The 20,558-nt window shown below is 38.9% G+C and overlaps 1 protein-coding gene across 7 annotated transcripts in view; it reads left to right on the top strand.

Annotated features, from left to right (window-relative positions):
* The window catches only part of DPP6 (dipeptidyl peptidase like 6), a 1,357,728-nt gene that overhangs the window by 629,628 nt on the left and 707,542 nt on the right, over positions 1-20,558 (top strand). The window contains exon 1 of one of the 7 annotated variants that reach the window (XM_043966313.1): positions 7,738-7,946. The exons of the other annotated variants lie outside the window; for them this stretch is intronic. Coding sequence (XP_043822248.1) covers positions 7,890-7,946 — 57 coding nt within the window. The 5' untranslated portion in view covers positions 7,738-7,889. Of the gene's footprint in view, positions 1-7,737; positions 7,947-20,558 lie in introns of those variants that run through there. 7 annotated transcript variants of the gene reach the window in all.

The raw sequence follows: 20,558 nt of genomic DNA, 5'->3' as shown, positions 1-20,558 counted from the left end.
GGCCAATAGTTGCTGAGTCTAGGATGCTCTGCTCTGGGTTTTTGTTTGTTTTTGGAGAAGAATGATGATTATGATTAAATGTTATACTTGCTTTTATGCTTATTTCTCAACCAGTCTCTGAGGGTATAACAGGGAATAATGACAAGAGTATGATAGAACATTAGGGTAATAGTGAGGTAAAGGGAGATCACTACTGACCTACTCCTGCCCCTTTCTGTCCCTCACTCCTGTCTTTTTTTTGCCTCCAAAATCAAAGATAATGAAAATAAAGGACAAACCAAGTCATCCAAACTGGTTTCTCTTTTGCCTCTCCAAACCATTCCATTTCAAGAAAACATATCTCAACTAGAGAGAAAATACCATGCCCAACATTAAAGCAAATGATGTGTGCAACATTCATGCCTTGAGAGCAGCAAATAGACTCCAGGCCAGCTATGCTTTGGGGTACTTCACATCACAGCCCATGAAATGAAGCTAAAGAAAAGAAGATTGTGAGCCTGAGGTTCAGAAGGAAACTTATCTGATTGACTCATGCAGAACAAACTCTTTATCCAGAAAGCATCCAGGGAACTTGTTTAATCATCACCTTTCTAAGCTTCTAGTTTACCAATAGTTGCCTCTTCAGAGGTCATTGAGACTGGACTAGTCTTTTTATGCTTCTTTCCTGGTTCTGATTGGCTACAAGTTTACTTCTTTAACTAGACTCTCCTTTAGTTGTCTACCAATCCAAACTCTTCCATGGCTCTTTCTGAAGAAAACTGGATTACGGTGTGTCATAGACTGAGAGGAAAGAAAGTTGCCCTAGTCTTTGAAGAGCCCCTACTGACAAAGCAAAAAGGTCTTTCTCCAGTGGTATAGTTTTTGGGTGACAGCTAAGTTCAAGCAGGCTTGACCACAGACTGACCATTTTTTTTTACCATGTAATAACTTTATTTTTAAAAATAATGAACATTTTTATTTAAAGTTTTGGATTTAAAATTCTAGCCTTCCCTCTCCCTCCTACCTCCCCAAGGTGGCAAGCAATCAGATATGGGTTATACATGTGCAATTATTACCATACTAGTAATTTTGCATAAGGAATCTTGAATAAAAGAAAAATGAAAGAAAGTGAAAATAGCATGCTTCAGTCTGTGTTCAATCAATATCAGTTCTGTCTTTGGATGTGGACAGTATGCTTCATCATTAGTCTTTTCAGATTGTTTTAGGTCATTATATTGCTGAGATTAGTTAAGTCATTCACAGTTCTTCATGGAATGATATTGTTGTCACTGTGCACAAGGTTATCCTGGTTCTGCTCACTTCACTATGCATCAGTTCACATAAGTCTTTCCAGCAGGCTGACCATTGTTGAAATGAGCGAAGTCCAACCTGGTTTTCTTTCCTCTCCCACCTCCTTCCCAACTTTAAAGTATCTTTACTCTGTGCCATTCCACCAGCCTTCTGAATGCCTATCTTGCTCTCAGCAAGTTACTAAGGAATCTTCCCTAAGGTATCAGTTGACAATGGCTTAAAGTATAATTTTATCTCACAGAGGTATGTACATCTATGTTAGAGCCATCTTTTGAAAACCCAAAGACTTTGAAGAACCAACGGAGATAGTCTGATTGAATTTCAGATTTCCTAATAGGCAGTGAGAGAAATTGTGGGCAGAATAGCCTGCTCATGGTCCTCTCAAAACACACGTCCCACTGGCTCTGTGATCAGGACAGCTTCAATTCCATTTCTACCTGCCTCCTTTTGCCCATTCCACACACAGTGTACCATATACATCCTTATTGATGTGTGAGCTTTTGCCAGTATCCTTGCCAAAATAAAGATTCCCAATTCTGTTCTCCAGATCTTGGCAAGAACTGTAATGTGCATTTATTTCTCAAGCCCTCATTCACTTTTCTAGGTTGAGTTAGAGGTAACGTTTCATGCAGGTGGTTGAAAAGGACACACTTAAGGTCTTTCATCCTCACTCTTCAGCCAGCATTCAGCAAGTATGAATGCCATTTGCACAATAGCAGGTACTAACTTCATGTTTGCTGATTGATTCCCTGAATGCTTGAACTTAACAAATGTTCACCTATGAGGCAGCTAGGTGGCACAGTGGCTAAAGCACCAGCCCTGGACTCAGGAGGACATGAGTTCAAATCCAGCCTCAGACACTTGACACTAGCTGTGTGACCCTGGGCAAGTCACTTAACCCTCATTGTCTGGCCAAAAAAACACACAAAACAAACAAAAAAATAAGTGTTCACCTAGGTTGTTTGCCTACTCAGGGCAAAGAGAGCCAGTCTGTGAGCAAGGTGAAGGGGAGTTGGCTGAAATGCTTAAGTGATGCACTGCATCAAGCTGCAGGGGAATACAGTTATGTACTTCTACAAACAAACCTACTTAACTGCACCCATGATAACAGCACCAGGAAGACACATCTGGAGGAGAAGGAGGATGAAAACTTGTGCTGAAATTAGAACTAGGTTTTGGAACAGCTTGGCGCCAGGTCCACTCAGCAGGGGCAAGCATATATTTTTCCAAGTGTATGTTTTAAGAGCTTTAGTCAAGTTTACCCCCTGGAAAAGGGAAGCAAATTATCAGTAAGATAAATACCTACTGGAATTATCTTGTTGTCATTTGGACCTGCCCCCATAGCCTGCCAAACCCCAGGTATTCATGCCCCACTAAGCAAAGCTAACCCCACAGACCTTTGCAAGGTATTCATGTGGAACGGAAGGACAGCAACTGCTTTTGGATGGCACTGCCTAGGCGTGACTTGGTCCAGAATCAGTTATTTGCCATAGTCTGGGAGACTGAGTATGCTTGTAGACTGTCCTGAAGGTACTTCCCTCCTAAGATAAGTACTTCAACTCTACTGAAAGCTATTCTCCTAGCCCTTTGAACACTAAATGCTTCTGAGCCCATGCTGAAATCACCACTTTCCCCTGGAAATAGAAGCTGCTTCTTTGGAGGTACTAAACTCTTTGTTACTGCCTTCCTCCATTTAATATCAAAGATCTTCACCAGGAGCCAAGGTCATTACCAAAGGTTTCTGGACCTACTAGGGGCCCAAGTAGGAGAACTGCTAACTGGCTGAACTTGATTATGCGCGCGCGTGTGTATGTGTGTACATACACATCTATACACATATTTCATCTATATACATATTTCATATGGATAAATGTGCATATGCTATTTACACATGTGATATCTCTGTGTATGTTTGTATGCATATGCATATAAACATCACCTATACATTGGCGTGTGTGTATATGTATATATTTATATATCTACCACTGTATAGTATATATTATATAGTACACAGTATTGTGTATATGTATAAACATTTTATATTGTATATGTATATATGTCTACATGAATATATATATATATATATATATATATATATATATATATATATAAATCTCTCTATGTGTGTGTATATGTGTGTATACACACACATATACTCTACCCTTCCTTTCTTCCTCATTTGCCTTAGGCATTCAGTGATAGAGGCACTGGAACCAAAAGCAAAGAGCAGACATGGAGCAAAGCACTGCTTCCTTTTTACCTCCTAATCCTGAAATGTTTCTGCCTTCTGTTATTTTTCCCTGGGAGCTCCAATATAATTTCCTTTGTCCAGCTCTTCATGTAAACAGGAAGCTTCTGTTGGTGGTGTACCTTACATGGGATAGAGCACTTGTCTAGGAGGCAGGAAAACCTGAGTTCCAATCCTATCTCAGATACTTCCTAGCAGTTAGGCCCTTTGCTGGTAACTCCTCCTTCCTTGTCCTGCTTTAAAAAAAAAAAAGGCAAACTTCTACATGGATTGTGAACTCTTTGGGTTCCACATTCATGTCCATTTCTCTTGTCATCAACCTAGTTTTCACCTAAGTTTCATAAAGTTGTGATTTCCTGTTTGTCACTGAGTGACTTTGGGCAAGTCATTTAACCCTTCTGAGCTTGTTTTTCATCTGTAAAATGAGGGTTTGCGAGTCAATGGCATCAAAGTTCCCTGCCAGCTCTAAATCTATGATCCAATGATGTTAATTACCTAGTATTTATTGTGTACATCTTAATCATAAAGAAAACTATGAGATACTGCTGGGGACACTTAAAAAATAACAGAATCCCTAATATTTCCTCCTTATAGGACTAAATATCTGCTTCTCTGTATTGTTAACTGCTTCCAGGAATTATTGAAAAAGTTAACACATTATGGATCAATCACAGGAGGATTTGGCTAAACTGTTTTGGGCCTTTACTACCCTTCAGGATTAAAAGGTCTATATTTGCTACCTACAGAGTGAGAACTCAGATGCTACAGTCTAGAAGCTGGAAATAATTTCTCCCAGCATCCTACTCAAGTATTGTTTTCTTAAAAAAAAAAAGTTTCTTCTGTATTTGGACCTCGGGGCAGGTGAGAGAGGAAGAATTTGTGCACAATCTTTTCTCTGTAGGAAGGAATCTTATTAAATTAGTAAATGCTAACAAGACAAGTGTACCTTCTGTCCCCTAAAAGCCCCAGAACCTAGCTCAGACTTTAGGAAAGGTATGATGTGTGTCAACCATATTTATGGTTTTGGCTGGCATAGCTAGGGCTAGTCCTAGGCAAAATTGTGAAGTAGTGAAGTTTATCTTTGAAACCCTCCCAATATTGTTTCCATCCCCAGACACCCATTCTATGTTCCACTCTTGTTGAGCCAGCTATCAGCTAGTCCCAGCAGAAATGTCAACTCATCATTAAGGTGCTAACTGATGATGACTTAGGGTTCCTCCAAAAGGTATCTTATTTTTCTAAGGAGATTTCTAAAGATAGGAAAGCCTTCAACACCCAAAGAAATGGCAGCTTAATAGTGAAATGGCAGTAATGAGCAAGGAAGCCATTTACTGTATGGGAAAACTCATCTTGCCATCCTTCCTTCCTCTTCCCCCTCCAAATCCCTATGTTCTCTTTGCCTGTCTTTCCCAGGATACCCCGGATCTTCCTGTCCTAACAAGCTTGGCTAGGCTGCCCCATACCAAAATGCTTTTTGAAAGGGAATGTAACCTTCAGGTGACCCATTCTCTTGAGCCAGTGATCTAACAAAGACTCCACAGAGCATCTCTGAAAAGTTGCCAAAACTGAGGCCTTCAAAATACTTAACATAAAACACACAAACGGCTTTCCTTCACCCTGAATGTTAAATGTTAATTTGATCTCGAAGAGGTTTCAAACTGAAGTTAAGGTGATAGTTCACTCTACTTTCCTCACCAGCACCTGAAATCAAGTCCAAAAATATATACAGACCCTTCAAAATGACAGCAACAACAAAATGCTTGTGGGTGGGAGGCAAAGGATTCCTATCCAACTTTGATATATTTTATTGGAATTTTTATTTTATGAGATTGCATTTTATTTTATTAGAGTTAGATCTGGAAGATCATCTTAAAGGATGGACTCAAAAGATTATAGGCCCAGAGCTATAAGAAACCTTAGAATCTACCGCTAGACTTGTGAATCTGACAAATAAGAAAATATCCACAGAGGAAGTACAATGATTTGTCCAAGGTCATGCTAAGTGGTAGCCCAAAAGCCCAGTCCTCTTTCCACTACCTTGCCCCCCACCCCTCTGCAATGAGGGTTAAGTAACTTGCCCAGGGTCACACAGCTATTAAGTGTCAAGTGTCTGAGGTCCGATTTGAACTCAGGTCCTCCTGAATCCAGGGCTGGTGCTTTGTCCACTGTGCCACCTAACTGCCTCTCCACTACCTTTTGATTAGCAGAAACCTTAATACTCCTATTTTTTGGCAACAAAGACAAAACAATAAATGCATCTGAATGCTCATTGTCACATAAATACAATGAGAGAATTCTGGATACTACTGCCAATGTGACCTTGAACAAATCACAGTCACTTTATCAACTCTGACCCTCAGCCTCCTCCACTGTCAGAAAATGAAGGGGTTGTATTAGCTGATCTTTTAAAAATTTAAATCTATGACCTTAAGTGATGGTACAAAGGTGAAGAAATAATGATCTTTGGAAAGAGCCTTGAGTTAAGCTTAAGTATAGAAGTACGGGGCAGCTAGATGGCGCAGTGGATAGAGCACAGGCCCTGGAGTCAGGAGTACTTGAGTTCAAATCCGGACTCAGACACTTAACACTTACTAGCTGTGTGACCCTGGGCAAGTCACTTAACCCCAATTGCCTCACTAAAAAAAAAACAAAAGTATAGAAGTTACAGAAAAGGTGCAAAAACACTAAAAGCCTTCTAGAGATTTACAAAATTGTCCATCACTATTGGGGGGGGGTAGTAAGAAATTGTCCCTTAAGATAAAACTCTGAAATGGGGCTAATAAACCCAGGCAAGGTACAAAACAAAGAGCTCCTACCTGCCCATAAAGCTTGATTGGAATTCCCTTCTCTAAATTTCCTTCTCTCTAAGCCTCCTAATAAGATTGGCTTAACCAGAGCTAGACTGAGCTGGCTTGGACCGGCACTAGGTTATGCTACATATACTGTAGTGTGTGAACGTTTTGATGTGGGAGTGGGGATACTCAAAAACCTTTAAGAACAATGCCAGAAATACCACTATCTCTGGAGTCAGGCCTGGGCTGCTATCCTATCTCTACACGGGAGACCTTGAGCTAATCACAACCCATTTGGGCCTCATTTGCATTATCTATGAAATGGGAACTGTTGGATTGATGGCCTTGGACTGATAACTTTTGAGGTCCCTTATTCTAGGTGTACAATACTAAGACCAGACTGATTTTGTTACTAGGGAGTCCACCTAAAATTCGCTGAGGCACAAAATGGATTCTGAGCAGGTTTCTGAGTTTAAAAACAGGGATTTTCCTGCAAATAATACCCAGTGTGCCCAGTGGAGAAAATCTCCACTTAGGTGCCCATTTCCTTCCCCTGCAGTGCATCCCCATTTAAAGCCTCCACCCACTCCTGCTCACTTTAAGCACTTATCTTAGATAGTTGGCCTTTGAAGATAACCATTTTCTTTCAGTCTTCAATGTACCTTTCTCCCTCCCCCTGCCACCTGCTCACTGTAGCTTATCCGTCTGCCCAGGCATCGATTCTGTTGCTTGTTTGGTCAGTGGTCTGGGTCTGGAGTGCACCCGATGAATGGCTCAGACGTCCAGCCGGGGACATCTCCCTAAGGACACCCGGGGAAAGTTTCAGGGACATGGGTGACATAACTTTCACCCACCTTCGCTCCTCCATCACTCTCTGCTCTCCTCCCCGCTTCTTTCCCACCGCCAGAGCAGTGGGAGTCACACACAGAGCTACCCGGGCTCAGCCAGCCAACTGGGAGGCTAAGCTTTGTGAACGAGCCCGGGAATGGTGCGAGGAGGGCAGCGCGAAGCCAGGCCGTCCGCGGCTCACCTCTGCCGCGCGGCTCCGGGGCTACCGGCTAGGGTCAGCCGCCCTTCCCCGTCCACCCGCCCCTCCAGTCGCTCAACCCGGTGCGTGGCTCCCCAGCACAAGGAGGCTGAGCCGGCGGCTGGGGCATGCGCCGTGGCGCCCACTGGGGTAGGCAGAAGGAGGGGAGGGGGGAGGTAGGACCACATCACTCGGGTTGTCTTTCCAGCCCCGAGCTGCCAGTTGCTGGTTGCCAAGCAGTTATCATTGTTTCTTTGGCGATTGCAGAGGCTGTTGCTAATTGGAGAAGCCCCACTAAGCAGCAGCATCTTCCCTTCTCTCTGCACTTTGCGTTTTAAAGCAAGAGACCTAGGCTCGCCTCCCCACCCCCACCCTACCCCCCTCTTTTGAGTGAAGAAAAATTGCCCTGGGATTTATTTCATGAAGTGATGGACTGAATAACTCCTCATTCCCTCCTTGGACTCTGGTGCCACCAAACTCACCTTTAATTCCTACCTGCCCCTCTGGTAGTGAGCATCCTGCAAGGGAGAGCATGACTACGGCTAAGGAACAAAATGCACCAGGAAAATCAGTGCAACAACAGGAACAGGTAAATGCTGGCTTTTGAAGAATGTGTGTGTGTGTGTGTGTGTGTGTGTGTGTGTGTGTGTGTGTGTGTGTGTGTGTGTGTGTGTGTGAGAGAGAGAGAGAGAGAGAGAGAGAGAGAGAGAGACCATATATGAATATAGACATACATATATATGTATATTAATATTCCAAGTTGTAGGACAGTATTTGCTGAATTATTTGTGTGAGAAATACTGGGAAACCCTGAATTACCACCTGAGTCACAAAGCTGTGTGGAGTGATGAAGTATGAAGTGCACCTGGGGTCTGTCATGCTCTCTCCCCTACCTTCTATTTTTAACAGATCCCATGGCTTTATCAATAATGCATAGGCATGGTGAGCATCTGCTACAGTCCACTCAATGTGTTGGTGTCTTTGGACAAAGGCCCCGTCTCCTTAGAACCTCTTGGTTTTGCATTTGTGAGTTCAGAAAGGTATTTCAACTACTTTGTAATGATGCCCAGAAAAGAAGAAAAGGGGGGATGTGAGGGAGATGGCAGAGGTTTTAGCATATACAGGTCATTGAACAAGACTCTAATTTGGTGTGCCAACACAAGTCAAAAGAAAATGCATGTGATAGGTCGAAAGGACTTTGTTCTTTCTCTTCATCCATTCTCCACTTCCTTTTTTTTTTTTTTTTAGCATTCTTCCAACGTATTAGCCCATTGGTGCTGTTCATTATGGACTTATAAAAGAGCAGAAACTTTCCCTGGTAGAAGGCATGGCAGGTGTATCATTAGGTCCAGGTGATATTCATCGCTAGGAAGGGAGGAAGCTTTTTCTAGAATTGCTGAGCTACATCTGAGGACTGCAATGGTACTTTCGTGTGGCAGCGAGATAGAAGCCTAATTCTAACAGGAGCACCTCCACCATATGCAGTCTCAGAGTCTTTGGGGAAGTAAAGGTGAATAGGTAGGAGTTTTTTTTTTTCATTTATGTACACATTATAATAATTCCCTCCTTAAGAGACTGAAGGAGTTCTTATCTTTTAATCACTGCTTAGTTCACCTCAGGCACATCATTAAAATAGATCCTTTGAGACAGGAATAGATTTACAGAATAGTTTGTCCCAGTCTAATAGATCAACAATATAAGCTATTTGTCCCTATTTATTTTCACTTGTTATCTTACAGAATCTGGGGGAAGGGGAAAGGTTTAGGATGGGGGAAAGGAGACATCTGGAATTAGGGAAAGGAAAGAGGTTCCCTGGGGCACTAGCTAATAAAATCCTTTTGTAAAGGGAATGTAAGAAGATAACTTTGAAACAGTATTTGTTGTGAAGCAGCAGATTCCTATCAAATTCTCAAAGTGTTTTTCCCCCCTAATTAAAAAAGAAGAGAGAGAAAACATTCATTTTTTTATTATTGGTTCAGTGTGTGGGGAGAGTATAAATGTGAAAGGGGTAGGGGGTGTCTTTTTGCAAATATGGAGATGGAAAAAGTGGTAAATATGTGATTTTGACTAAGGGTTAACATACACCAGAGCTCTCTAGGTGCAAAAACAGTACAAGTTGTGTGTGCAAGGTGGTTTTTTCCCTTGTTTTTTTAAAGAGTTCTAATGAGTGTTTCTTCACTAAAAAATTCTTGCTACCTTAAGTTGCCATTCCAGAACTGATTCAGTGTCCTTTCACTATCTTTTAGCTATTTTCTTCATATAATAGAGGATTAAATAAATGTGGATTTGTACTAGGTCTTAAGTAGTATTCATGACCATATGTCAGAATTTATAATTATGAAAAGAACACTGAATCCTTAGTGATGATTATAAGTCTAAAACCTGGTATGTGTCAAAAGCAGGGAAGATGAATGCCCTGTGTCTGTATTTAAAAGTTATCTATTCGGGGGTACTTTTATTATCATTTGTCAAACCAGTACAATGGAACTGGTTAAATGAGCGGTAAAGGGGCATATGGCACATTATATTTTAGTGTTGTAAATAATTGTATTATTACCTTCAGGTTTTTTTTTCCCCTCACCTGAAACTGTTTAAATGGTGTCTGACTTCTGGGATAAAAGTGGAGATGAAGGGACCGCTGTGGCTAAGGGGAGCAGATTTCGAAGCAGCTGCTCCTGTCACAGGAGATAGGAATGTCCTTTTCCTATGTTCCTTGCTTTGGCATCATCTTGACTCTAAGGATTTTACATGACCACATGGTTGACGTATATCCTCATCCTTGTAACTTACAGCTAAACAGAGTAAGGGCCAACAACAACGCTGCTATAAAGGAAACCCAGTCAAGACTAGGAGAAAGGTTTCCTGGTTGAATGTATACCTAGAGAGAAAGGAAGCATAGCTAATCTTAAAGGCTTAAAGCACAAGCTCACCCTCATTGCTATCAAAATGTTAGATTGTAAAGTTCTGAAAGAAGTCAGTTTCTTGAACTTAAATTCCTCTGTCACATTCATATTTGTTAATCTGGCTAGCATTTTAAATATGTATTTATTCTCTTTGTTTAGACTGCTGATATAGTAATGGATCCTTAAGTAGTTTGTTTCATAGTTAATAACTGGGCCTGGGAGCTGGGCCATTGGTCTAGCTAAATGAGGGCTTCTTCCAGACCAGATTTGTTCTTAAAGGAATATTGATTTCATTTACTGTACTATCATAAGGGAAGACATATCTGATTTCAAGAAAGAAAGAAAGAGAAAAAGGAAGAAAGAAAAAGAAAAGCAGGTCTATGGGCTTGTATTTACTTGGTTACATGGCTGCCTCAAATCATTAAGCCTTCTCAAAAATGAGACAAGTCAACTACAATGACACTTCATACCCAGGCGTGGTGATCAATTACTCTACTAGAGTTTGAGTTATTTATTCCCATTAGTCTTTTGTAATTGTTATTTGGATACTAAAAGCCCTGAGTACTTCTTCACAAGCTAATGGATAAGTAAGTGAAAACTTACCTGTCCCTAGGAGTTCATAGCCTGGCCTATGCAGTGCAGGTAGCAGCAAGTTTTGCAGACCAATGGCTATAGCGAAATAATAAAGAAAAATAGATAATAATGTGAATATTTATTTTATCTTCTAAATAGCTAATGCAACTTTTTTTTTTCATTTATAATGTCAAAAAATCAAAGTCACAAAAAGAAAAAAAAAACACAAATGGATACAATTAAGCTGTATTGTACCATGGTCATCATAAATAAGTATAAGAATTGAGAGTGGAGGCTTTCCTGTAATCCATCCCTCTTCTTGAGTGGGTAAAATTCATCTTCAGGTAAAGGATTAACAAATTTGTAGTTTGAAGTAAAAATTATGCTTTTAAGATAAAAGCCCTTGGTAAATTGAATCCCTCCTTTGGTATTTAAATGAATTTGACCATCCAAATTCCCTTTGGCAAAAGATAAATTAGCACTGGACAACTTTATGTATTGTCATGTATACTGACTGAAGAGTGGGAGCTGAAGATAATTTGGTTGTTTGAATTGAAAGTATGTTCTCATTGGGGAATTAAAATAGCCTGTGGATTCAATGTCTTGAGAGCCAAATTAAGGATTTTTTAAAGTACACTTGTTTTAAAATATATTATCCTCATTCCCAATGATATAAAATTGAAAAGCAGAGATAAGAAATGTTATCTAGGGTAAGTGGGGACAGAAAGATTAATATTTCATGATTCCAACATACGATTGGAACATTCCTGCTTCAGAGTTAACAGAAAGAGATGTAAAATATTGTGCAGGAATGCATTTGTAGTGGCATATTCAGGCATATGCTGCGTATTTTTAAATGGGAATGGGAGGATGCTTCTGAATAATCTGAGAACCTACTGCAAGTTTATGGGACTGAAAAGTGCCAAGAAGATCTCTTGAAGGTGGCCACCTATCACAGTTGGAAGAGCCTTTGAGAGGTCATCTTTGTCCATATTCCTGCCCAGGGGAAGAGCAATTTTCTTGACAGAGGACATTCTTTCTTCTCTCAAAGGACCTTCACAGTAGTCTCTTCTATGAAGAATTCTCTTCTTGCTAGTGCCTTTCCCATTCCAGTGTTTAACCCTATCAAGAAATCCCTCTATATGGCTAACATAAATTCTTTATGCTGCCACATTAAAGCAATGTACTTTGCTTCTTTTTACAGATATGAAAACAAACCAACTAAAAAAGCCAGTTTCAATCCTCCTTATGACAGCTCACATGAACAATATTCACTTATCTCTCCAGCATAAGTTTAGATTTATTGTTCCTTTCACCTTAGTAAGGACTGCTAGGTGTTCTGGGTATCCTCTGAATCACTCCCAAATTCTCTCTACCTCTTTTAAATGATGAAGCTTAGGCTATGGTACTGATTACTAAGGTAAATTATAAGTCTAGCCATTTAAAATGATAACCCCACTAAAGAGCATTTCTTTGAAAGGAATAGCATTGGATATATCATACTTTCCACGCCCTCTCCCATTAATAGAATTAGTTACCATTGGTAGGGCTCTTTGACACTCACATAATTTGAAGGTTATACAAGCCTTGTATAAGAGGGGAATGGTTTGAGGTAATGCAAAATAAGCAAGAGGTAGGATTAGGAAGAAGAAACTGTTGAATGTATATCAAGGGTCTAATGAGAATAAGAGCTTTTAAATTGTTTCTCAAACTTCCAAAAGAATTAGGGACTTTTTCATATTTAGAAAAAAATGTAAATAAAGGAACAATCATCAGCATGAGCATAAATATAGGTGGAGATATTATGTGAGCAACCCATATGGTCTCTCTTCATAACTTCATGATTTATGTAGTTGTCATCAATCATTTGGGGGGTTCATAATTGAGAATTTATGAAGTAAAAAGTTGTAATTTTGAAAGTATTAGAAGAAAAAATGGTATGTGACAATCAGTATAAAAATGCATATTGAAATGCCAAGGCAGATCACTATGGGAAGGGTAGCTACACTGAGGACACAAGGTAGGTTGAATTATGAAGAAATGAAAAGAGTAGAATAGAGTTTATGTCCTAGAAAGAGAATGTCTATGATGGGGGTCTCAATTCTTTTTATGTGAGGAGATAACTAGTTGCTTTGTATTTGTTTTTCTATTTCCTTGAGGACCTTGGTTCATTAAAATATGGTAAAATGGAATACGGATGACTTAATTACAGAGTGGATACAGGATGGTGTGGAACTCAACAACTGAATTCTATCCACATTATTTAAGAACCTACTATGTTACAGTCATTGTGGTACATACTAGGGATAAAAAGACAGAAGTTCTAGGGAAGATTGAAGGAAATAACATCTACAAAGTTAAACAAATAGAGACTATGTGAATGAAAATATGAAATAATTGGGAAGAAAGGGCCATGGGATGTGGAGGGAATCATGATAGGTCTCCCTAAGGAGATGGCTCTTGACTTAAAAGAAGCTAAGGACTCTACGAGGGAGTGAATTACAAGTATGAGGCCAGTCACTGCAAAGACACAGAGGTTAGAGATGTAATGTTGTTGGAGAAATATGGAGTAGGCTAGTTACGTTGAAATGTAGAGTTTCTGAAAGGTTAAACTGGCTGAAGACTGATTGTGAAGGACTTTAAGATCCAAATAAATAATCTATTGGTTTTGGATTTTTTTTTAATGATAGAGACAATGGGTATCATTTGAGTTTCTTAAATAAACAAGTGACATGGTCAGACCTTTGCTTTAGGAATATTGGCAATGTTGAAAATATATTGGAGGGGAAAGAGACTTGAGACAAGGAGACCAAACAGGAGACTAAGCAAGAAAGAACTGAACTAGAGTGGTGGTCAGGTGATTAAAGGCCAAGGGGATGGATATATGAAATGGAATGGGATGAAAGGTATTGACATCATAATCCCTGGAGGTAGACCAGAGAGGTTAACCAATCCAGACTGAGTTAGTACTAGTGAAGAGAGGCACAATACTAACAACTAACTCGAAGATCTAGGAGTTAAAACATTGATGACCAAAAAGATCAAATTGTACTAGCTGGAGGAATTCTTTCTTCTTCTAGGGTAGAAAATTCTTTAGTCAAAATTAACCAAATACAGGGTAGTGAGCAATAGCAGCTATCGGTTGAATCATGCAGAATCTAGATAATTAGGGACCCTTTCCTCCTCATACCAACCTACCCCACTTTAAAAAAGCAAACAAACCCTACTCTTTGAGCACAGTGAATCTAGACTTTATCTATGTGGCCTGAGTTCATCAAGTAATTTAAGATGGTCTGTAATTCTGTCTACTGACTTATTTTTCCCTGTAGTCTATTTAACTTCTTTTATTGAATTATATTTTAATAGAATGACATTGAACTTAATCTTAATAACCGGTTTTCAGTGTTAGAGAAAGGGAGGAGTAACTAATAAAGACTCCCAAATGAGGAAGCTAACACCCTCAAATGAGGAAGAGAGAGGGATCTGAGAACTTGTGAATGATGTAGGGTATGTTTCATTAACCTTCACCAAAGGTTCCCTGAACCTCAGTTTTACAAGTAAAATATGTTAGGATGCTAATTATTTACAGTAATGAACAGTCACTTGGTTTCTGGCTCATCGGGAATTGTATCATTATTATTTTTTATGGTAATGAGGCATGCTTATATATGACAGGCACATATTTGAATATGAAATAAAGCAATATCCCATGTCTGCCCCAGCCCTAACCCTCTCTAAGAGACAGAGAGGGTGAAGTATATATGCTTAATTTATATTTTAGAACCTGCTCAAAAGGGTATAGGTATTTTTGGTGGGAGTGACATTCTGAGGTTATTGAGAGGTCATTTATTTTGGAACTTTTATTTTTTCCATTGACAAGTATTATTTTTTTCCCCTCCCAAACCCATTCCCATGGGGTGGGGGAGGAAAGAAAAACTATATCATTGAAACAGATATGCAAAGTTAACAAAACAAATTCTCACATTGGCATTGTATTAATGCAGTAATCAGTTTATTATTATACTTAATATAGATGTTAATTGTACCAATAAACAATAATTAATTAAGCAATTGATCAATTGGTATTGTGTTAATGTTTTAATCTTCACCTGGAGTCAACCCATATTTTTCATTATTGATCTTCTGCAAATAAAGTTGGTCATTGAGGTTTTTTCCTTTACAGTATTATTATTCTTGTATAAATTCTCCTCCTGGTTCTGCTCACCTGATTCTCCACCTGTTCATGCAAGTCTTCCCAGTTTTCTCCAGTTCATTGTTATCACACCTTTTAATGTATATATTGTTAGGCAGAGGTTTTATATGAATTTATGAATTTTTTTAAAACACTAAATGCATTGAAATTTAAAATGTATTTTGCCTTTACCTATTTGTCTCCCTTTGTGTGCTTCAAGAATTTCTTCTTTGGCTGCTAGATTGTCATACATGGACCCTATTTGTTCTAATTCAAGGGTAGGGTTTTTTGTTTCTCTCATTTTCCCCCTAGCATTTTAGTGTGCTTCTCAGGTAGTGTAAACTGACCAAAATAAAGACAAAGTGTAGGTTCCAGTTGAAGATGTCACAGGCAAAATTATGGATTAGGAAGTTCTTTCAGGTCCCCTTTTTATTCCATAAGAACCTCTGCTGATCTATTTGGGTGTTCTGTACTATAGATACCTCACCCCCCTTACCTACCCACACAGCAGTATTCCCATAATCCAGATATTCCCCAATGTGTCTTCTCACATAAAAATATACTTGTCCTGTGTCCCATTGCTTCAGGGTCTTCCAAGGTTACTCAAATTAATCAGGTGAACTAAACAGTAAAGATAACCTAGTGGCCAATAGAGACAAGAAATGTTATTGGTCTTTGAGAACATTTATATGTATTTCAGTCAGTTTCCACTGTTTTAAGCTGAGAAAACAATAGCTGCTCAGCTACGTGAGTGTGTCTAATGGGGGGATAATGGATGTGAGTGGGAGAATTGGGGGCTATTATAGCCATCTACAGCATCACATATATGTATATGTATGTGTATGTATAGGTTTGTGCATGTGTGTACATATATACACACACATACATAGACACAGAGAGAGGGAAACTGGTCAGATTCAATTAATCTACATTCAACAACTAAATATTAAACACCTAACTGTTTGCAAGGCATGCTAGATGTTGAGAAGACAAAAAAAATTAAAAATAATAAAAAAGGAACAGTCTCTCCCTTCAAATAGCTTACATTTCGCTAAGAGGATGTAACATGTACACATATAATAAATACGTTAATTCAGAGCAGAGAGTTTTCCAGCAACCCCCTATCACACAGGAAACATATAAGGCTAACCTAGGTCTTAGATAGAAGTACCAAAAGGACTATCAACTGCAGCTTTATTATTCTAACATATCAAAGAAGATTTTCTGAAAAAGGACTTGAATTCTGTATCACTTCCTTTCTCAAGGTAAAACTTCTGCAGCCATGGATGGCTATTGCCAGACTCCATACTGCAAGCCTACTTTGGCATTGTTAAACATCTATTTTTGGAAACTGTGGTTAGGGTGCCATAGTGTGTTGAGGTACTGAATAACTAATTCTTTTATAAAATACATATGCTGGATGTAATAAAGGTTGGATAATGGAATTCTCGGTGACCATTTATATTTTATTCTCTTAATAGCATCTGATCTATTTTTCAGAAGGTTTAGCTTTCCGTACTAGAGCTCAGGAAAACTGTGCTTTGCACAATGTGAAGCTGCATGAGACTCTGGGCGTCATCTCAAGCTGCTAATTTGTGAATATGGAACACAGACTTCTAAAAAAATATGTGTAGGGGGAGGTGGGGGAAGGATAAAAAGAAACCAGCCCAGATCTACTGATTAATTTGGGGAGACCAAGGGAAATATTCATTCAAAACATTTGAAAAGGTCATAGTCTGTCTTCCAGTATGCTCATCTTATTCCTCTTGAAGATAATGGATGTCTAAAGAATGAATTTGGCCCTTTAGAGATGTTAGTAGCAGCAAGAAAGGCCACTGTGGTTTGGTGGAAAGACAAGGGACAAGGAATTAGGAAAGCAATGCTCTTGACCTGTCTTTGCAGCCAGAGACTGTGTGTACTTGGACAAGTTAATTCACCAATTCGGGTTTCCTTTTTTTCATCTTCAAAATTTAGAGATTTGACAAAAGGACTCCCACATTATCTTCTGCCTCCAACATCTAAAATCATCTTTATCTCATTGTGATCTGGTATCATACCTGGGGACCAAAGCTTGCCCTGGAAATTTGGGTGGTGCTTCTAAATTAATAAGTGAAATTTCCTTTTCTATGGCTACCTAGTGTTTTGGGTTTGTTTGTTTGTTTTTTATTGTTGCCATAATGCTTCAAATCAACACTTCAGATTCTGTAGGATTTTTTAAGCCACTAAACTCTTATCTTCTGGCTTCTATTGCCTATATTTTCATTTTTCTCAGTGGTTCCTGAAATACCCCAAAGCATTAACAAATCTGAAGAGGGAAAACTAAAGGAAAATTGGGAGTTTATCACTTTGCTGGGTTTTTTTTAAGGCTTATCTGAAAGAGGAGCATATTTAATGGAAATGAGAGAAATTAACAGTTTTCTGGGGAAAGTGCAAGATGATAAGGGGGAGGCAAAACAAATCCCAGCTGTGCTGGCTGGCAGAAGGGGTGTCCAAGCAGCCACTTTTGGAGAGGTGACATGTTGCCAAAAGGGGCACGTGGAGCTGATATTAGAAACTCCAAAAAGGAATCAAATCCATGGGAGAGTTCATGATCAGGGTGACATTTTAAACCCAGTGAAATGAAGGCAGCAAAGGGTGAGGTAATGGGATTTAACTTCTGGGACTGAAAGGAAATCTGCTTAGAGCAGTGCAAATTCAAGAGTTTTAAAGAGCAGGGATTTGGGAAATGCATGAACATAAAATATCAGAAATGGGAAGCGAAGATTGCATTGGAAGAATGTTCTGACTGAGGTAAATTCTGATCATATTCTGGGGCTGATAATGGCAAAGTCCCATCCTCTAAAAAAGGGATTGGAAGGTTTTCATTTTAATAGACCTCTAATTGTCTCTGGTTTCACAAGGAAAAATAAATCAAGTCTATTTATGGAGGAAAGGTTCTAGCTCTTCTAAGATTATACTATCATATTTTCAGAAGTTTTTTTTGGAGTGCTAATTATGTACATATAGAAATGGACTCATTTGCTAGTAGGTTCACTTATCTGACTCTCCCTACCAAACTGGGGGAAGAACCCACATTAAAATCATTAGGATTTTTTTGCTCTAAGGATAGGATGAATAAACAAATTCTTCCAACTTGCACTTCCCTTTTAAGCTCTCCAAGCCTGGATAGTCTCCTTCCAATCTTATAATAGGTTTCATTATTTTGTTTATGCTGTATGTTCATCAAGAGTAACTTTCCATTTGCATTGCTAAATGGCCTCCTTTAAAGTTTGATGTTTTCAGGTGGCCCTTAATGTTTCTTGTTATTCCCCATTAGTTTCTACTCACTGATTGGCTCATTTGAAGATGGCTAGAGGTTCCATCCTCCAATAAAGGCCAGCTTGGATGTGTTTTCCTGTTTTGAAGTGGACTTGGGTTGTAATATATAATTTAGATTTTATTTTGTGGGGCAATGAGGGTTAAGTGACTTGCCCAGGGTCACACAGCTAGTAAATGTCAAGTGTCTGAGGCTGGATTTGAACTCGGGTCCTCCGGAATCCAGAGCCAGTGCTTAATCCACTGCACCACCTAGCTGGCCCCTAATGTATAATGTTAATATTAACAATAGCTAGTATTTCTATAGCACTTTAAGGCTTGCAAAGCAATTTACTAATATTGTTTTATTTTTGTGCTTCCAACATCCCTGAGAAGTAAGCACTATTATTATTTCTAATTTACAGATGAAGAAATGGAGGCAGAAAAAGACTGACTTTCCCAGGGCCATACAGAGGCCAAATTTTAACTAAGATCTTCCTGGCTCCAAGTCTAGTACTCTATCCAATGGTCCACTTAATTGTCATTATCTTATTTCACTCTTACAATAGCCCCTGACCAATAGGTAATACAAGTATTTATTTAGTTTTTCCTCTTTGTCAGGCACTATTCTAAATACAATGAGGTACAGTTGTGTTTTTTAAAAGTTTCCTCAAAGAACTAATAATGATGGATACAAAATGCAACTCTGTAAGTAAATATAAAATTTATACCAAAGATAAAGATAGATAGATGGATATATACACCTCTCTCTCTCTCTATATATATATATATATATACATATATATACACACACACACACACACGTACACACATACACACAAATTTCTAGGTCAATATTAACTGGGAAGGGAAGGATCAAAAAAGGCTTCAGGTATAATTATGCTAATCTTACAGTTGAGAAACAGGTTCAGAAAAACTAAATGACTTACGTAAAGTCATAGTGAATTGTTTCTAGAACTGGGACCAAGGTGTTATTGCTCCAAATTTTTTAGTACCTCTTTCTTTACCATATCCTTTATAATGGTAGTGGTGGCAAAGCTGTAGATTCACTTCCATCAGAAGGTCTGGAGAACATTGCAAAAGTTGCCAAGGAGAAAGCCAACAGAAAGCTTGGAAGAAGCGTGAGTATGTGGGAACTAAGTGTTTGGAAATTATTTTGAAAGGAAGCATTTTTCTTCTTTTCCTGTGCATGGCAAAGTTGGTGAAAAGTTACAGGGAACTGGTTTCGTGGTTTCCAAGTCAGAAAGGATATTCTAACAACTAGAGTTATTCAACAATTAAATGGGCTGTTTTTGGAAGTTGTTAATTCCCCATAATTACAGGCCAGAGGTCTAGGAACCATAGATTAAATACAGGAAGTTAAAAAGTAGATTGCAATTCTAGTTGAGACATTGAAATAAATTATTTCTTATATACCTTCCAACCTGATGATTTTTATCACTGTACAATATATGGGTTCCAGAGGTCCATTGCCTTCATCATCATCCCACAATTTCTGTTTTCTGCTTTTCTTACTGGATAAAAGTGCATCCTTTTTGTATCAGTCACTGGGGAAGGAAAGCCTTCATGGATACTAAGCAAAATTCCTCTTCTTAATCAATACTTTGCTCAGCCTCACTGCACAATACTAGCATTGGCCTTGATCTGCCACTAGAGCAATCCCTAGACCCCCACTCTCTACATAAACCTTATCATTGCTCCCTGGCAATATATATTATCAAGAATTAGGAACTTTGGTTTTCTTTTCACTTGACAGTATACAAAAAGCCAAAAATATGAATGGATGTGAATTGGGAATGGAGTTTATAAATTTTTTAAAAACCTACAATAACTTTTGGAATAGGAGGACAAAATCCTCATCAAATGGGAGAGACTCAGTGGACTGAATGATTTCTGGATTACAGTTTGACCCACTGACTTTCCAGATATTGGTAAAGAAACTTGAACATATGAAATTGATGAATGTGCCCAGATGGCTAAATGATACCAAGGGAAGAACAAAGAAAATAATTCAAAGACAAATGTCATGTTAGAGTGCCTGTCACCAGGGAACCCTTTAACCAAGGGGAGTGAAAGGGGTTTTAGTTCAGCCAATCCAATTGGTGAGGGTGAGAGAGAAAAGTGTGTAGTGGAACTTGAACTACAAACAGGAAAATGATGGTTGGGTCTTATGTGGTCTTGTATCCTCACAATGTGGTTATGTGGCACTTACCAATTT

Source organism: Dromiciops gliroides, chromosome 5 (genome assembly GCF_019393635.1).
Source record: "Dromiciops gliroides isolate mDroGli1 chromosome 5, mDroGli1.pri, whole genome shotgun sequence".
Taxonomy (NCBI): Eukaryota; Metazoa; Chordata; class Mammalia; order Microbiotheria; family Microbiotheriidae; genus Dromiciops; species Dromiciops gliroides.
This window is presented reverse-complemented; position numbering and strand designations above follow the sequence as displayed.